The following is a 17,521-nucleotide window of genomic DNA, read 5'->3' as shown; positions in this document are numbered from 1 at the left end:
TCTTCTACCGATCTTACCCTGCCCTCTATGAGTGGCCATCTTTTTTTTACCAGCCCTAAAGCCTCTATGTATCTGATCGTCGACGGCAAAGTGGGCCACAATATCCTTATATCCCATCTCATTTCCTGTTCTTCCTCTCTTCTTTGTCTCTCCGCTCTGCCCTTCTCCCTAACCACTTTCCAAGGCAGATTACACTTTCCTAGGGAACGCAATCGATCATACGTTCGCGTGTTATTTGCTCGACTTCTTTTCCACGAAACTTTTAATGCCACCCTTAGTTCTCGGCCAAGAGAAGAATCAGTATTCTGCGTTAAGCGAGCAAGGGAGAAGTAAGATGCGAGACACAGGCGTGTGGAATTAAAGACGGGAAAACTTATTCTTTTTCGTGGTCCTCCTCAACTACGTGACACGCGTGACACAACCGATCTTTCGTTCATTCTTTACGATAATCACGCAATCACTTTCATACTTTCCCTGCAGTTTCTCTCACAGTTGTTCTTCCCAATATTCACCCCATGTATGTCGAAAGATATTACGTACACGACGAGGAACGTCGGTTAGACGATAGAAGAGACACGCCGCTTTTATCAGACAAACTTATCAAGTTGATAAGAATCTAGCGAAGTCCGAAACGGACGGTTAGGTTATCCGGATCGAATCCGGGTGATAGATGACTGTAATCTGTGAAGCGGCGAATGGAGAGCCGATTTCACCAGCTTACGTGGAGATTTCCCGTGTAATGGCGAGAAAATTGGAGAAAAAGCGGAAAAATTCCATTCGAGCGTTTCGACTGGTGATTGAGGATTGGGAAAAGTATTATTTATTTAACAGTAAAATCACCAAACTAATTCTATAGACCTGTGGATTTATAACGATGCACTTTTGGGTATTTTAATGAGTTTTTGGATAATGAATATGAATAAAGGTTTGCTTCCAAGCTTCTATTTTCATTTCTATGCTATCAATTTTATACTTCGACCTTCGGTGATTCTAGCATTAAGAAATTTGTGAATAATGTAAAAAATTTCTGTTCGATGGAATTACGATGTTCACCCAAATGTCTAGGAATTCAAATTTGTTAAATCTACAAATTGTTCGACTCTAAATATTTCAAAATGCAGCTACAGGTGCAAAAATAAAAAAACAGGCCTTTAAAACTCTTCCTGAACCCACTTGTTTGAAATCCAAAATATCCCTGACCTAGGACAATAGTTAAACTTAGGATGATGATGACACTCGAAACTAATTGCACGTAAGATTAAAAAGAAAAAAAAAAACGAAGAAACAAGCAAAAGTGGAAGAAAGACATATGCTAGCGAGCCATCATCTTTAACGACAGCAGGAAGTAGAACCATTTCCTCGTGGTGTCGGTTGAAACCAAAGCGGCGAATGCTTTTAGATGCTCACTGGCTCTCAAAGGTGACGTAGTTTCACTCCAAGAAATAAGAACAAGACGATCTAACCGACCGCTTGAATGGCAGGGATTGCGGGTTGAAGGTAAAAACGGAGAAGGCGCAGGCAAAAACGAAGGGTGGGAGGAAGGGTTAGAATGAACGAAGAGAGAAAGCGAGAGGGTGGCTGGAACAAATGCGAGTCTCCTCCATTTACGTCGGAACTACGAGCGTCAGGGTTGGGTAGCACAGACAGGAGATGGAAGAGATTCGTGGAAATGCCGTGGAATTGGATAAGCCGGCAGGGTTTGTTTTGCCAGGGGTTCGCAATAGGGGTGATAGGCTGATCGTGTGCTAGCATCGCGTGGCCCACGCTCACTAGGGCCTTGTATCGCGTGTCCTGTGCAACTTTCTTCTCCTCACCCTCGAAAAACCCTGATCCAATGGCTCGACGCTGACAACGCACTCACACTGTTAACGATTCGATCCGTGAATGGTATAGATCGGCCTGATATCACATATACCGTAATGCAAAGCCTTTTTCGCGTGATATTGCAGTTTAAGTTTAGAAAATACAAAATAAACTCTTATATACATATCTGCTATCTGCTATCTCGAGTAGAACTGAAAGTGACCGATCGTAAAAATGCAATTTGAATAAACGAACTTGAAATTCACCGTGTCAGATCTAATTCGCGTGGAAAATGAGGAGAATTGAAGCAAACGTCTGCTAACAAGCTGGCTCAGAAACTATCGAGAAGGGGAGGGGGGGCTCATCAAACTCTGTCCGAGAGACAAGTTGAATCCTATGGAACACGTGGAGAACGAAACGAGAGATAGGGTGAGGTCGAGGGTGGAAGAGTAAGGTAAAGTTAGAGAGGAAGGAGCGGGAGGCAGTAGGTGCTGTTTGTTGAATCCTCGAGATCAATACAAGCCAGTCTATCTCTTTCTGCCTCGTAATTCCGTGAGCCTAAATGTGCGCGGGCATTCGACGTGTGTACGTATGTGTGGTACCAAGCCTCGTTTCGTTCGTGCCTCTGAAAATGCACACAGGGAGAGACGTACACAAGCGGACACACATTTACATACGATTGCAGGGCGAACTGTGACGCGTCAAGATGAGGAAGCGACAGAGAGTAAATGGGACGCTGCATTTCTGGCTACCGGTTTTAGCCACGCGTGTCAATATTTTAAAAGCACCCTGTGCAGAGACATACGTTAAAAGACAAGCGAATATTACGCCCTGAATTCGGTTCGTTTTAACACCACGGTCGGAAATAATTCGCTCCATTTCCTCTTTTCTTCTTTTCTTTTCCTATAAAGATACACCGTCGTAATTCGGTCAATCTAATTGCACACTGACACAAGCGAAAGAATTTATCGGCGGTTAAAAAGAGAGAAAAAAATGTGATTCGTTTCAAAAGAAAAACAAATAAAAAAAGAGAGAGGAAAGAAGAGAAATATTCACGATAAGATTCGGTTCTATTAGAAACGTTATTTTCACCGGTTCAGCTATTTCTTTAGAATTCTCTATTCGCTCGGTTCCTCTTAAAGGCCGTGAATCCTCAAAAGTGGTGAATACAGTTCTATCGACGTTTTTCCCGTGAATGACTCTCTCTCTTTTCGCGAAACGAGGCTGACGCATCCTTCTTTCTTCGTCCGCTACTATTTATGCCGATAAGAATACGGGCGAGAATTTCAAGAAGTCTCTGTCGGCCAATCGCGGGCGCTTACTTATCGCTGCCTGGAAGGATTGGCTGCGCACTGCGGTACAATACGAAAATAGGTCGGCCAATCCTCGTATCAGCACCCTCTTTCGCCCTCCTTCTGCCTATCGCCACCTCCGTTCTTTTGTTCTAACTATCGGTAGAAATGAATAAAAAAAAAATAAAAGAAAGAGAGAAAAGAGAAAAACTATCTATCTACGGATGTTCTACGCGAAGAACAAACACTTAACTTCCCTATGCAGTTTTACAATAGTGTATATGTACATCAACTACGAGTATTATTGCGAGGTCATAGTTGTCTTACTCGGGAATATTCCCAGCTATTCGTCAAAGTTCCTTAGGGTCAACTATACAGATTGCCAGCATCCACTCTCATCGACCCCTCTCTTTTCAGCCCTAAACATCGTCCAAGGGAAACACGCGTATCTTGTCAATTCTTTAATCGATCAACGATACGCAAGACACGCGTTCCCATCACTGTTTGTCCTCGTTCGACCATCTTTCTGGTGCCGCATATTGTTGCTGCGATTGCTGACCGCCAGATACTTGGCCACCCGACGATTGTTGCTGTTGTATCTGCGTCTGCATCTGATACAACGGGTAACTTTTCCGTTTCCGGATACCATGCATCGACAGGAGGTGTATCTGGAGGTATTGTTTCGTCTTGAACTGCTTGTTGCACACGTGACAGGAGACGTACTCGGTTTGAACTGTGTGCACGTTCACGATGTGTTGCTTGAGGTTCGAATTGTTCGAATAGATCTTCCCGCACTCCGGACACTTTGGTTTGCCAGATTGGCTCGTGTTGTCGGTTTGATGATGTTGTTGCTGGTGAAACCGACGATGAGTCTGTTGATGGAACAACGCCATGCTCTCTTGAATCTTCTCCTTGGTGCACGATTGAAGCATCAGATTGAGCTCGTTTTTCGCGCTGGCCGTTTGTTGCTGTTGCTGCAACGTTTGAAGATTGTTCTGTAGCTTCTGATGCATCATCGTCAGCTGCTCGGTATTCAGGCTGTTCAGGGAGTTGAGCGAGTTCAAGGCATTTAGGGCGTGTTGCTGCGACGCTTGGCTGGTGGCGTGGAGCTGATGGTGATGATGATGCTGCTGGAGCAGAGACGACAGGTCCTGACCTTTCGAGTTGTGCACTCCGCTCTGGTAAGTTCCAGACCCGGTGTGGTCGTTCCTCGCGGAGGACGTACCCGGCAACCAACCGGAACTCGAGCTTGAACCGTCTCCTCCAGAGGGCTGCCATCGCCCTGGAACCACCAGCCAATGTCAGTCCTCAGCCAACCTCGTACGATCCCTTAAACACTATTCAATTTTTTTCCGTTCTCCCACAGCCCTTCGTTTCCCGTTCCGTTCATTTATCTCTTTTTTTTAACATTTTTTGTTTTACTTCCGTTTATTTTTTTTTTTTTTTTTTTTTTTTGTCATTCCTGTCACACTGTTTCCCGCCCCTGAATCCGTGTGTGTGTCTTTTTTACTTCCCTGAATATCTATGATCCAATCGTAGATTACATTCTACTTTTTTTTGTAAATGTATTTTTCACTCTTTTAATCTCAAGATATCACAGGTATCAATTTTATTTCGATCAGATTTTTATCTGTTTGCTGAATGTGGTAACGTGTGTACTTTGTCCTTCTTCATTGCCATTTCCATACTTCCACCCTCTCTTTTATCCATAAACAGTTTTAACAGTCGATTGAATTCATACCTCGCCTTGACCGACCAATTAGCTTTAGCAAGCTTCGAAGAAGGGTCGTTTTAAAGAATTCGAGATTAAAAAGACTCGAGCTTGACTTTGCATGGCAACCCTAACAATTCCGTTTCTAACGACCGCAGACCATTTTTTGCGGAGGAAAATCGATATTATTCCGGTAAACGAACTCGAAGAGCCGTCGGAGACGTAGCTCCACGATAACGCTGTTACTCGCCATGTTTCTGTATTATTCTTTTATCGTTATTATTATTCTTTCTTACTATATTTTTTTCTTTTTTCAAAAAGGGTTAAGTTGGGCAAGGGGATGCAGGGTTGTGAGAGGTACGAGAGTTCCATGCATTCAACGCAACAACGAGAGACCAGAGTCTTGAGGGAATCGACGGGAGGATACTATAGTCTTGGGCTACGAAATCGTAATAAACTGTAAAATCGAATCGTTGACTCTGATCACTTACCGTAATTCGGATCCTGATTCGCCGCGTGGATCCCGGATGGCCCTGGTATCAGTCCTGTAATTATCAATTACGATCATAATCACACAATTGTCTTACACCATCCGTCAACTCTAAGCAGGAAATTAATGTCAATCGACTCGGCGTCATTTCATTTCTATCTCGATTAGTTGACTAAGAGTCGTAGTTGTGTAAGTCAGTCTACGGCAAGTTTTCATAAAATAATGTTCTGCGTTTACTACCATAAAAAATTATTTATACTTTTTCACGTCGTTAAAACAGACAGACAGAGAATAAAATTACAACTTAACTAATTACGGAGATAGAGGGGCGATTACATTTAAAAATTGAAACACGTCACTGAATTTGAACTTTCAAAATCTCGACTTGCAGCGCTATATTATTCTTTGGCCGCCAATTAGAGATCATTATAAGGAGCAAAAAGAGTTGAATTGATTTCGATTGAATTACCTGGTATTCCCAAGAGCGCCGTAGGAAACGAGTTACGATGGTGTTCTATAGAATCATTTAAAATATCGCCTGGTTCCGTCTTCACGGAATTCAAGATACTATCGTTATTAGACATCACTTCTTCGTTGTCCGACATGGAATTTGAATCCTCGCCTGTAGACTGCGCCTGTAACCAATAATAATTCCACTTTTCTTATCCAGTCTTCATAAATCTCATTTAAAACTGTTAATCTTCTGACAGTATAATAAAGTGGTATCACATAGACGGGTGTATTATTGGATCATATACAAATACGTGAAAATTGCACTAACAAATCGAAAAGAACAAATCACGAATTTTGTAATTTACAAACTACATATTTTCAAAAAACTTAACTCGCAGATTTTTAAATACTGTAAAACTGTAAAAGGATTGATCCAATCAAGGTAACATTCCTTCCTACCTGTATATTATTCGTAGGTGTCGTGTGTATCGTGGGTCCTCCTTCCAGGGCCTGTCCCAGAAGTGATTCCTGCAGGTCAGTTTTCTGCTCCACGTGGTTACCCAATGGTGGACTATAACTTCTAGGTCTCTTCTCTGGTGGAGGACTCAAAGCACCCTCGTTCAATTCTCCCCTGCCGTTATCTTGCCACGGATTGCGTGGTGTCGCCTGTGAAAATCAAATATCCTCAGTTATTACACTAGATAGTCGATTTAAAACTAAGTTTAATATTTCAAAGATTAAAATTCATATTTACCGGTGCACTACCGTTGTTTCCACCAGACGACGAAGGAGGTGGAATTTTCGCGGTGGCAGCACCGCTGTTCACATCGGCCAACCCCCGAACTTGAAGCATCTGCGCCGTCTTGAGAAAAGCAGCCAGCTGCTCCTGTCCCACGTGAACCTCGCCGTGGTACATGAAGCGCAGCAACGACTCCATATCGGACGAGGCAACGTCCCTCAGGATCACGATCGGATGCTGACATGGATTCGCCTATAGAGCGAACAAATGAGGAAAAAAAGAAAACAAAAAAAAAAAAAAAAGAAAAAGAAAAGAAAAAAGACCGTTGAGTCGGAAGAAATCTTATATGGCTGACGAAAATGAATTCTAGATTACGCTATCGAGAGCGTTGATTATGATCGATGCTGCCCGGACGAATCTCGTTCATGTAAATCAGTTAATCCTATTTATCAGGTCGTTCAGTCTGGCCAAGTCTGGTCAATTGATTTACAACGACGATTTACAACCACGACACGTATAACGAGCAACATTTAATCCACGTCGACGATACCTTTCGTGTAGCTTTTAACGACTCGAATGGGCTATACCGTGCACATTAGCTCTCTCTTTCTCTTCCTCTACCGTTATGTGGTGCATCTTCGTCGTTTATATTCTTCTGTTTTTTAATAGTCGCAGCCAACAAGCAAACTAACCTACAAATTGACCACTTGTATAAACGTGGCTATATAACAGGAACGATCATCCTCGATGGAAGATGGAAATTTATATGGACATATATAGCGCGCACTTACACGTTAGAGGCGTTCTCGCCGATCTATGTGCCGGCAATATACGGATCGGCGAGGCGACGGTGCGCTTGCCATTATCGGCATCGATATTAATTATAATTAATGACTACCAGAGCTTCCCAACGCTAACGCCACCATCGGTTATTTCGAGGCGACACGATTCGCGGCCAAAGGTGTCGTACAACGACGGATTCGCAAGAACGCGAGAGGAATGAACGAGAATGACCGGTATGCATAAACTGGAATATCTCACCGGTTCGATTATCGAGACACGAAGCGTTTCGAATCAGTGATACGCTAAAAGCGCAGGGGGGAACCACGAGAATATTTATTATTGTCGATCGCCACTATCGATTTACCCGTTGCGAGTTATAATCGTTCCAGGTTTTGTAATATCGACCGGTGTGTTGACCGGTTGAAACTCGACGCTGTTGAATTTTCTTCTTTTTTTCTCGTTCTCTTTCTCTCTTTACTTTCGAATATTTTGCCGCGTGAAAGGAGTAACCGCGACCGGCTGACGAGACTGATTTGCCCCGAAAAATTGTGCCGTATCGATTTCTGAGATATTTTTCGACTGCAGGTTTCTCGAAGTTCGAGGATGTTTTATAGGCTGTAAAGTGATGCGGATCTAAGTTTGCGAAACTTGGAGAGATGTTAATTCTAAAACTATCTTTTATAAATATACAACACTCCACTTTTGTGAATTTGAATGATTTTTTGTTGTAATGATTTTTATTAAAATACACATCGTATACTATAATCATCGGTAGTTATAGTGTTACTTTACTATAATGTACTTAGCTGTTTACTATTATCTTGACATTACGTCTGAAGAATATTGAAATATTCTGTTCAATTTAAATTCAACGATCTACACTCTCATAATTTAAAGTTAAACTCAGAATTAAAATCGAACTTTGATACTGCTACGCCTTTTTAATTTATGCCAAGTAGAAAATAATTAAACCTATGACAAACGGATAATGTTGTTATTAAAGCATAAACACAGGCCAGAAATATCTAAACACGACAGAGACTTAGTCATAACGCGACTTTCGTAAACAGAAGCTTGCCAATAAACGCACGCAGTTAGTCATTAGAGAAAATTCTATTTTAAAAGTAATTACTCCCAGAGTACTATCTAGAAACGGTCAGAAATTTCACGAAATTCGCGTCAGATAATAAAAGATACGGATATAAGAGAATTATAGAACACTCTGACAATCCACGTTCGATTGAAAAACTCTTATTATAGCTGCCTGTGCTGAATGGGATTACGATACAGCGTATCGGGCGGTATAAACATTCGCAAAAGCGAGCGTCCATTTACTCGTCACGCCGGCTATTCGCTCCAAAACCGTGAATATACACACCAACGAAGAAGGGTTTCGCGATCCTGAGGCTGCACGGTATAATTGAAATAATCGCCGTGGCTGAAAGTATCTCTCTCCGCTTCGCGGTGCAGTACAGCGCGGGCGGAACACAAAGACACGAACGGAGTCCGACATGAAATAGAAGGGGAACGAAAGAGACGAGAAGAGAAAGGGAACGAAGAGAACTCCGCTATGGTCTCCTTTATCGCATTAACCAATTTAATTAACAACTTTGAGACTCCCTCTCCCCACTAATTAGACCTAACGCGATTAAAACGGGTCAATAATTAATTGTACGGATGTTCGTGCGTCGTACATGAGCGAAACGGAGGCCATCCTTCCAAAATATATTTCGCGATCGTTGTAAAATACATATACTTTAGTTTATGTACAATGGAATTCCGACTATTCAAACTAATCATGACTAGGTGACAAACGCATACTTTTTGTGAACGCACCTAAGAATAAGATTCGTTTCTGGGAATTATTTTCTTATTTATTTTAATGAATTCAACCATTGGATTATTTGAATAATTTACTAGTTTCTTATATTTGTTTTCTCCTCGTTAGATGTAAAGTACAAGGTAGATTATTCGTAAATTTCTCATTAATCGATTACTAATCGATGTTCTGATAACAGAGATTCCATTGTGTGTATCTAATTTTTTCTTTTTAAATGTTTTCCTAATGTGTTTTCGTGAGGGAAGAATGTAGGCAGATTAATTCCCATCGAAACGTAATTTCGAAATTGAATCGAAGGTAATTAGACACGTCGATGCCGTACACGTAATAATACGCGTGCGACGTGCCACCTCGAGCCGGGAATTATATTTCGCGCACGCATTCCGTCAACAACCAGGGAAAAGTACGTTTGCAAGCGCGTCGATGGATGATTAAAGGCGAGTCTTCCGCACGTTGCAACGCCATTTAGCCTTTTATTATCGCTCGAGCTTCGAGTTTCTACTCGTACCGAATGCCCACGATTACAAAACTGGTAGAAAAGAAAAGTTCAATATCGTATTTCCTTTTTCATAGTAGTACCGTACAGTGAGGGTAAAAATGAGGGCCGGATTCGATCGATAACTTTCAGCGACATTTCACCAATAGTGATCTAAAAACAGACCGGGATATGTTATTTTAATGTGCTGCTATTTCCATCGAATATCAATATTGTACGTTTTCCCAGGCATTAAAGATCCAAGTTGAAGTTCAAATAATAGAGAAAAGGATGCCATGCAGTAATTACCATCGTATTCCGATCCATTAAAGACGATATTCGACGAGTGAAACGAAGACAGTGTCGTATAAAATTCGAGATAACCGAACAATTAATTATTACGCTATCTCGCTACCATTTTATTCTCGTTAAAAACACATCAAGTTCCTCGGTAGGCCTGGGTATCGGCAGTCGCGATCTAAAAACGAAGAAACGATGTAATTGCTTACATTATGCCGCGCATTCCGGAGCTAACCGTTTATTCCTTCTAGTTCACCTTCATTGTGTCTCATACATTCTCCTTTATTTCCATTAATCAATTATCGAAGGCAATACGCGCGCGCGAGCTCGCGATCACGAAGCGATCCACGAAGCAAAGAAACACGAAGCTTCCCCGGCACCTTCTCGTTCGACCGCTTTAATCGATCGAACGATCTTCCGCGCTCTTGCATTACTTACGGTTTTTAGAAAGCGGACGCTCTGGATTCCAGCGTGATCGCTTGCACACACAGGTGGCTAGAAAATTATGGCCGTAGCAGTCGCGACCGATGTGATATACACACGGGGAACCCGAGTCGCACAGCCTGTGCAAACCTATTCGAAGAAAATTTCTTTGACCGCCGCGAGCGTGACTACAAAAGCATCGTAATAAACCGGGCGAGAGGTTTCCCACGTTTCGCGGTATCTCGCATCGTGCTTTTAACGCGAATCCGTAGAAAACGTCGGCTGATGAGAATTAACGCGGAAAAATGAGAGGAATTATTACGACGAGGGAAGGGGGAGGGGGGACTATCATTAAATTCCTCTTCGTCGTGCCACTACGTTTCGTGATCAACGGTCTCCGATCTCTTAACGATTCAACGCTAAATTTATATCTGCCTCGAAACTCTAACGTCTCACTTGTACCTTGTCCATGTGAAATCGTTTATATTTATATGTGTCACAGTTAAAGATAAAAAGTGAATGTTGCTGGTTAATGTATGTATTTATGCAGGATTTTAGCGAAAGTGCAAGACTATAAAATCAAATAAATATGTATATATATATAAAGATGTACATTATTCGTAATAAATATACTTATCTAGGAAATGTATACATCTATTATATTAACGCAAACTTCGTAAGTGTAATGTGATTCGTTAAGTAATTTCAATCCAATTAAAAATGTATGCTCCTACAAGTAAAAATGTAAATTCCATTGTTTTTCGAATACATTTACTTGTCGAATTAGTATGCGCATAGATAGGCGGCTACTAAATTTCTTTAACTACCTTTCGTATTTCGTATATACCAATCTTACACGATCTTTTCTACGTAAATATATTCGGTTACCAATTAAATAGGTACAAATTATTCCAAACTTAGAATATCTTTCCTGCGTATATTAGTCATTTAAAGCAGAGATTAGACCGATTTCGATGCTCGTGAATTTACTCGTTCACGGCTCGAAGACGCCTTGTCGAGGGATGAAGGAAAAAGGTGGCGAGAGTTTGTACCGTTGAGCGTTTGAAGAAAAAAAAAGTTCTTGTAATCGTGCGTCGGTGCTGTATCTTGATCGCATGTAGGCGAAGCACCCCAACTAAAGCGTAAGCAGAAAAGTAGATACGATTGCATGGTTTCTGATCCGGTTATGCAGTGAACGCGCAGCCGTCATGGCTTCACGAAACATGTCTGTTCGCCGTTACAGTCCCCCGGCCACGCATATAGTTTCGTTGTACAGACGAATACACGGACAAGTAGTTCACGCGTGCACACAACTCTTCGTTATCTTCTTATCTGGGTAGTTGGAGTTTTACTGACGCATGTTTTAAGCTTTCCTGGCGTTAACCAGTCAAATCGCGAGGCAACTTCGAGGGTAGCCAGAGTATCGATCAAACTTCGCCACGCGTTTACCCTCTTTCTCTTTGCCACCCCTAAACGAATCCACTTTCAATTTTTCGTTAACTCGTCAGGCGACGTCGTGCCAACGAAGAGGATTTTTCATACTAACGGGTACCTTAACGTTTGAAAATACATTGTTTAATTCTGTGCGGTAGTTCATATTATTATACAGTTTTCCAGAATTTTTGTTCTTTTCAGTGAACGTATCACAGAACTGCTACTGCATCTATATCGCGTGAATATTTTTATTTTGAAAATTAAGGCAGTTTTCATTTAATTATATCATATTCATTGAAATTAGATAAACTATTATCTCGCAATTACAGGTTTGTTAGGGTAATTCGTTGGATATTCCTGTGAAAGAAATCATTGGAGGACGATGGAAGATCTCCGACTATTGATATTCGAACGATACTTGAATGCATTCAATAAACTTCTTTGTACGTCCGTTGTCTATAGACACTTCGTTTGTCCAAACTGCATTTATTGGAATGAAATTTTAATTAGTTCTCGTTTAACCGATCTCTTTCCTGCCGATTGGATTCACTTATCTAAAGTCTTTATTGCTCGGAGAAAAATCATGGACAGTGGAAGGAATTGGCAAATTCCTTTTAATCTTTGCCGGATTCGTGTAGAGTTCTAGTTCAGAGTAATTCCAAATTATATAAGGAACCGATACCCTAATCACATCATCTGGAATGCCCAAATCGTTTCAACGCCTGGACTGAACGTAAAATAAACGTAAAACGCAGAAACACTGGAATCTACAAAGTGGACGCATCAAGAAAGACGCGTGGTGAGAAGAATTGCTGAATTGCTATTATTTCTTGACAGATTCGTATAAACAGAGTTCTGATGTTCACTCAGAGTAATTCTGAACTGCGTGACTTCCTAGTAACGGAATCTAGAGATCCACCTAATCATTCCAAATGTCTAGAATCGTACGTAGCAAGACAAAGAAAGACCGGAATGAACGAAGCGGATGCATGGAGGGAGACGCGTGTGCCGACGACAATGGCGGGAACAAGAAATACACGCATGTACATTGTACACGCGGCGCGTTTCACGCTCCCTCCTTCTTCAGCGTCGCTTTTCCAGGCGCAGGCTGTGCAGGAATGCGCGCACGTACAACTACGCACTTCCGTTGATAAAAATACACGGAGGTATAATGTGTCCCTCGGTACACGCGCGGCCATCGTCATTTCGCTTGGCTTGTACTCCACGTTACACAGTTGGAAAGAGAGCAAACATAGAAACAGAGAAAAAAATGAAGGAAAGAAGGGAGACATGTCAAGGAAGAGACAGAGCACGACGAAATACAGATAGAGACGAACAGTGAACCGAACAAGGAGCAGAATGAAAGAAAAGAAAGGAAAAAAAATGACGAACGTCGAAAGAGGAAGGGACGAACACGTTATACGCACACGCAGCACAATAATATACCGGCGATAATTTGCTGGCCGCATGTGCACGACTGCTGTGGCCGTGCGACATTAAGCGTAATGCGAGTGCACCGTGTGCATAGACGCCGCATTAACGAAAAACGAGAATACGAAGGCTTATTAGAGGCGTAGAGAGCACGTTTACGGGCGAAGAACGACCCTCGTCGACGTTGACGACGATGAGCCGCGCCTGGAAATTAAATACGCGCGTGAGAAGAGAGACCCGGTGAGGACATGCACACAGGAAAGCGCGCGTCCAGCTTTCCGTTTCTCCGCTCCCTGGTCTCCGTGCATTCCGTGTTCCCGCAAATTGACACGAGCACCAACCGTATGTATATATTTAGATGTGCCGGCCAGTCGGTGGGAGGCAAGATATTTTAAAATATGAAGACACTCGGTAGAAGATGCAATCCGCGTCGAGACACCGAACTGGAAATAAAATTGTATCGATTCGTCGATACACTAAGAACTTTCTGCAAAATGAAATTACATATCTATGCTAAATATATATATATATACTCTAGGCATAATAGGCATAATATATATATGTATATCCTCCTAGAGTCTTTTTCTAAAAATCTCCATAATTCTTCCCATTGGTCATATTCAGCAACGTGTAACCAGAAGTTATCCTTTTCATCTCGTAATATCCCGAAATATCACAAGCCTCTCAAGAGTAGATACCACTACTCGTAAGACAAGGAAAGAGCATGAAAAGAGAAAAAAATGAGAGATACATATTTCGAATGTCTAATCCTCGAACGTTCCCACAGCAGCATCCATAGCAAACTGGTAATTGATAGTTACTAGAGGAACGTACTGTTATTTCAGTTATCGGTCAGATTGATCTTCCGCGCATTTTAAATTCACGCCACGACTACGTACCTATGTGTATGTGTATATTCATTTCGGATCAAGAGGACGTTTTCGATTCGACCGCGCCGGATAAATCACCGCCACACGGGTTCTCCGTAATGGCGCACATAGATGCCGTAGCAAGGGGTATCTAGTAGACGGGCCACACGTTTAATACAGCCGTGTGTGTTTCACCTACAGTTGCTCACGAAAGTATTGGAACACTTGTAGAAACATTTTATGAATATATTGCGTGTGTTAAACGAAACGTTTTTATATTTCATTAGCACTGTAATGACATTCGAGTGTCATTATTACATTGGTAAATTTCGAGATCTGGTAATGCAAGTACATAGCAATAAGTGCAAAAATATTTGAACAAACTATTATCCATTATATCGAAGAACTAGTGGACAACTATTTTTAACACTTATTATGTTGTTAGGATACACTTATGGCATAGTTAAGTTACTCATGCTGTATTCTAGTATTTTTTTCTTTTTACTAAATACATATTTATTATATATTTTCAGATTAGATTTAAGTTTACCGGTATAATCATGACAATAGACATGTAATCCTATTACAATACTAATGAAATTTCAAAATCCTTAATGTAAACACACAATATACAGATACAAATTTCTTATGGCGTGTGTGTAAATACTTTTGCGAGCTGCTGTACGTTACACGCAAACTGGTACACAACACGCGTTCTCCTCTCTCGTTTCTCTTGGCGTCAGATGGAAATTACCGATCCGATATGCAAATAGCCGAGGTGACCACTAATGCGTGGTTAACGGTAACGTTATTAACGGATCGTTACACGATGTCCACGCGACGTAGGTGTACGCCAGCGTAATTATACGTGCACGCGTCTATTTCACGCTCGCGACTCCCTATCGTTTCATGTAACTGTTGTTCTCGCTTTCCATGGCGGAAATTGAGATTTAGTGCAGGGGAAGAAAAAATCTTATATTTAATATACAAACAGCCGTGTTACAAAAGACTCTGCTTCTCTTTATGATAGTTGAACACGCGGTCGGGCAACCGCGGATACGAGTCTCTGATTTATTCCCGTAGTGATCACGAAACGAACGGGTTAATCTACCGCGGTTAAATTTAACGTGTACGATTTCGATAAGATTTTCTGATAAGATGTGCCGACCAGGTGTTCTAGGAACGACGTATGATGCAATGGCGCGGAATTACGTTCGGGAATGAATAACCGAGTTGGAACGAAAAACGCCGTGACCAGTTCAATGATCAATTCATTTCGCTGGAGGAACAAAGTGGGTAAAAGAGAGAACGACCGTGTAACGTGCACTTGTATACGTGTACTGTTACATACCGTGGGTGGATGCTGCGTGAAAGTGACTCAGGTAAAATTCTCGAAATTAAAAACGATGAGTAACGACCGTGAGATTAACGAAACCATGATACCGGTATTTGCTTCGACGACCAGCTAAACTGAACGAGGAAAAGAAAAATTGGGACGGACTTAAGAGTCCGTTGCCACCGAAGGTGATTCAGCTCAGTATTTCCAGCAAGTAATAGCACGGTAAACGAAGAAAGAATCGAGGGATGAGCTCTCTGTTCGAGTCGAAACTCGACAAGTGTGTTCCCTGGAAACGGCTGAATAAAAGAATGTTAATGCATTGTCGCAAAAGCGACGACGGGGATAAAATGTTCCAGAAATTTCAGCGTGACGACCGGTGTGGATGTCAGCCGGCAGAAAAAGCCGCGTTTTGTTGAACCGGTGTGACTCAGTGGTAAAGAAAACCGGGAACAAAGGGACTGTTGTGTGCTCGTCGACGATAATTGCACGACAATATTGGAGGATATTTGGCGGCAGCGTAAAGCGATTGTCTGATGCACGTATACCTTATCAAAACCTCCCTATCGGGAGAGCCGGTTGGCGAATAAATTGCAGACAGCAAAAGCAATCTAATCCGAATCCGTGATCTTGATGCGTACGAAACAAGAACTATCCTAATTTTTCGTAATACTATCTCACAACGGAGGGAAGCAAAACTACATCCTCGTGACACATGGCATCGGATCTAAATTAAAAAACGATCCTCGCGTCCGTGTTTCTTCGCCAGCTTTCTCCGGATTTCGTGTGTCGTGAGTCGTGAGCAACAGCGTGTGTCGCCGTTCGAATTCTTGAATTACACGCTAACATATATAGCAACATCTTCTGGCGAGCACATTTATAAAGTAACGCGCGTGCTTCTGGTGCGCACTCGAAAAGATAGGGTTGGAGAAGGGAGGAGCGGGTGTCCGCCGTCTTTTCGATCCCCCCAATGTGTGACTCACTTTATTCTTTTCTCTCTTTCGCAGCTCCCTTTTTTCTTCTTTCTTCTTTTTTCTCTTTTATACTCCGCTCCCTCCATCCCTTCTTTGCCACCCTCTTTCCCTCTCTGTTTCTCCGGCTGACACTTCGAGAAGTAGACACGTACGCACGATACGCGAGAGGAAGAGGCACGCAGAATTTATTACGGTGCGGTGGCCGGTCTTATTTTAAGACTAGCGACCAACAACACGCATATTCCGTGTGTGATGCGTGTGCACGCACACACGGGTGTATGCGGGTTACACGCGCGTCTTCTTGACGCCTCTGTGCTTCTGTTTGTGTTCACGGGGTACTTACTTACGGGGACGAGTCAATGGATATTATAGTCGACAGATGTACATACTACGGCTGTCTAAATTTGACACCGTCACGGCTACGGTTCGAAAAATTCTTTTTTCCATTCGTTATTCTGAATCGTTCAATCTGGATCCTTCTGCATTTACTAATTAATAATATATTACTAATATGTTAATAATAAATAAATATATTGACAAATTACTATTTCTAAGTTGTGGATAGACTTTTCTTTTGTAATTTTACAAAATCGCGCGAACAGCTGTAATTTATAGAATTTGATTGTAAATTCTATTGGATTTATCACCGAACTTGTTGCAGTTACATAAGGAAATTTATTAGTGCCTATTGATAATTTACGATTTGCAAGATTTCATTAAAATTGGTTAATTATGCAAGAGGGACTTGTTATTAAATGGCAGTTTGATTACAGGGATCGTTCGAATTATTTGATGCACAGTGTCGTATGCGTGTAGCTAGAACGTAGCGTAAGCGTAGAAAGTTGTGAAATGTACCACAGAGGTTGATTCGATGCGTTGGCGATAGAAATGAGTCAGTACGGATAATTTATCGACCTACTACGGTAGAGAGGATTCGCGTGTACCGGAATATTTATTCGTAGGAAGTGGGATAAGAATTTCATGTAGTAATTGTGCATGATTTTTAGAATACAGACGGAGGTGATTGCTTGGACAAAAATAAGTTAATTAAAAGAATAATTCATTATATCGTTTTTACGCAGCCTGGTAAATACGTCGCAGTGTTTTGTATGTAAACTGGTACCATGGAACGCGCGTTGCATCACGGTTATAACAATAATTCGTCGTA

The 17,521-nt window shown here is 41.8% G+C and overlaps 1 protein-coding gene across 2 annotated transcripts in view; it reads right to left on the bottom strand.

Annotated features, from left to right (window-relative positions):
- Positions 1-17,521, bottom strand: part of LOC138185814 (protein abrupt) — a 43,935-nt gene that overhangs the window by 13,979 nt on the left and 12,435 nt on the right. The window contains exons 2-6 of one of the 2 annotated variants that reach the window (XR_011174717.1): positions 6,504-6,740; positions 6,209-6,415; positions 5,766-5,931; positions 5,298-5,351; positions 3,423-4,377 (exon numbers count right to left, since the gene is read on the bottom strand). Coding sequence is in view for 1 of the 2 variants with exons in the window: in XM_069125083.1 (XP_068981184.1) it covers positions 5,298-5,351; positions 5,766-5,931; positions 6,209-6,415; positions 6,504-6,740 (664 nt within the window). In the remaining variant the exon portion in view is untranslated. The remainder of the gene's footprint in view (positions 1-3,422; positions 4,378-5,297; positions 5,352-5,765; positions 5,932-6,208; positions 6,416-6,503; positions 6,741-17,521) is intronic. The other variant, XM_069125083.1, reaches the window with a different exon arrangement.

This window comes from Bombus flavifrons, chromosome 12, assembly GCF_040668555.2.
Source record: "Bombus flavifrons isolate JBK064 chromosome 12, iyBomFlav1_principal, whole genome shotgun sequence".
Classification (NCBI taxonomy): domain Eukaryota; kingdom Metazoa; phylum Arthropoda; class Insecta; order Hymenoptera; family Apidae; genus Bombus; species Bombus flavifrons.
This window is presented reverse-complemented; position numbering and strand designations above follow the sequence as displayed.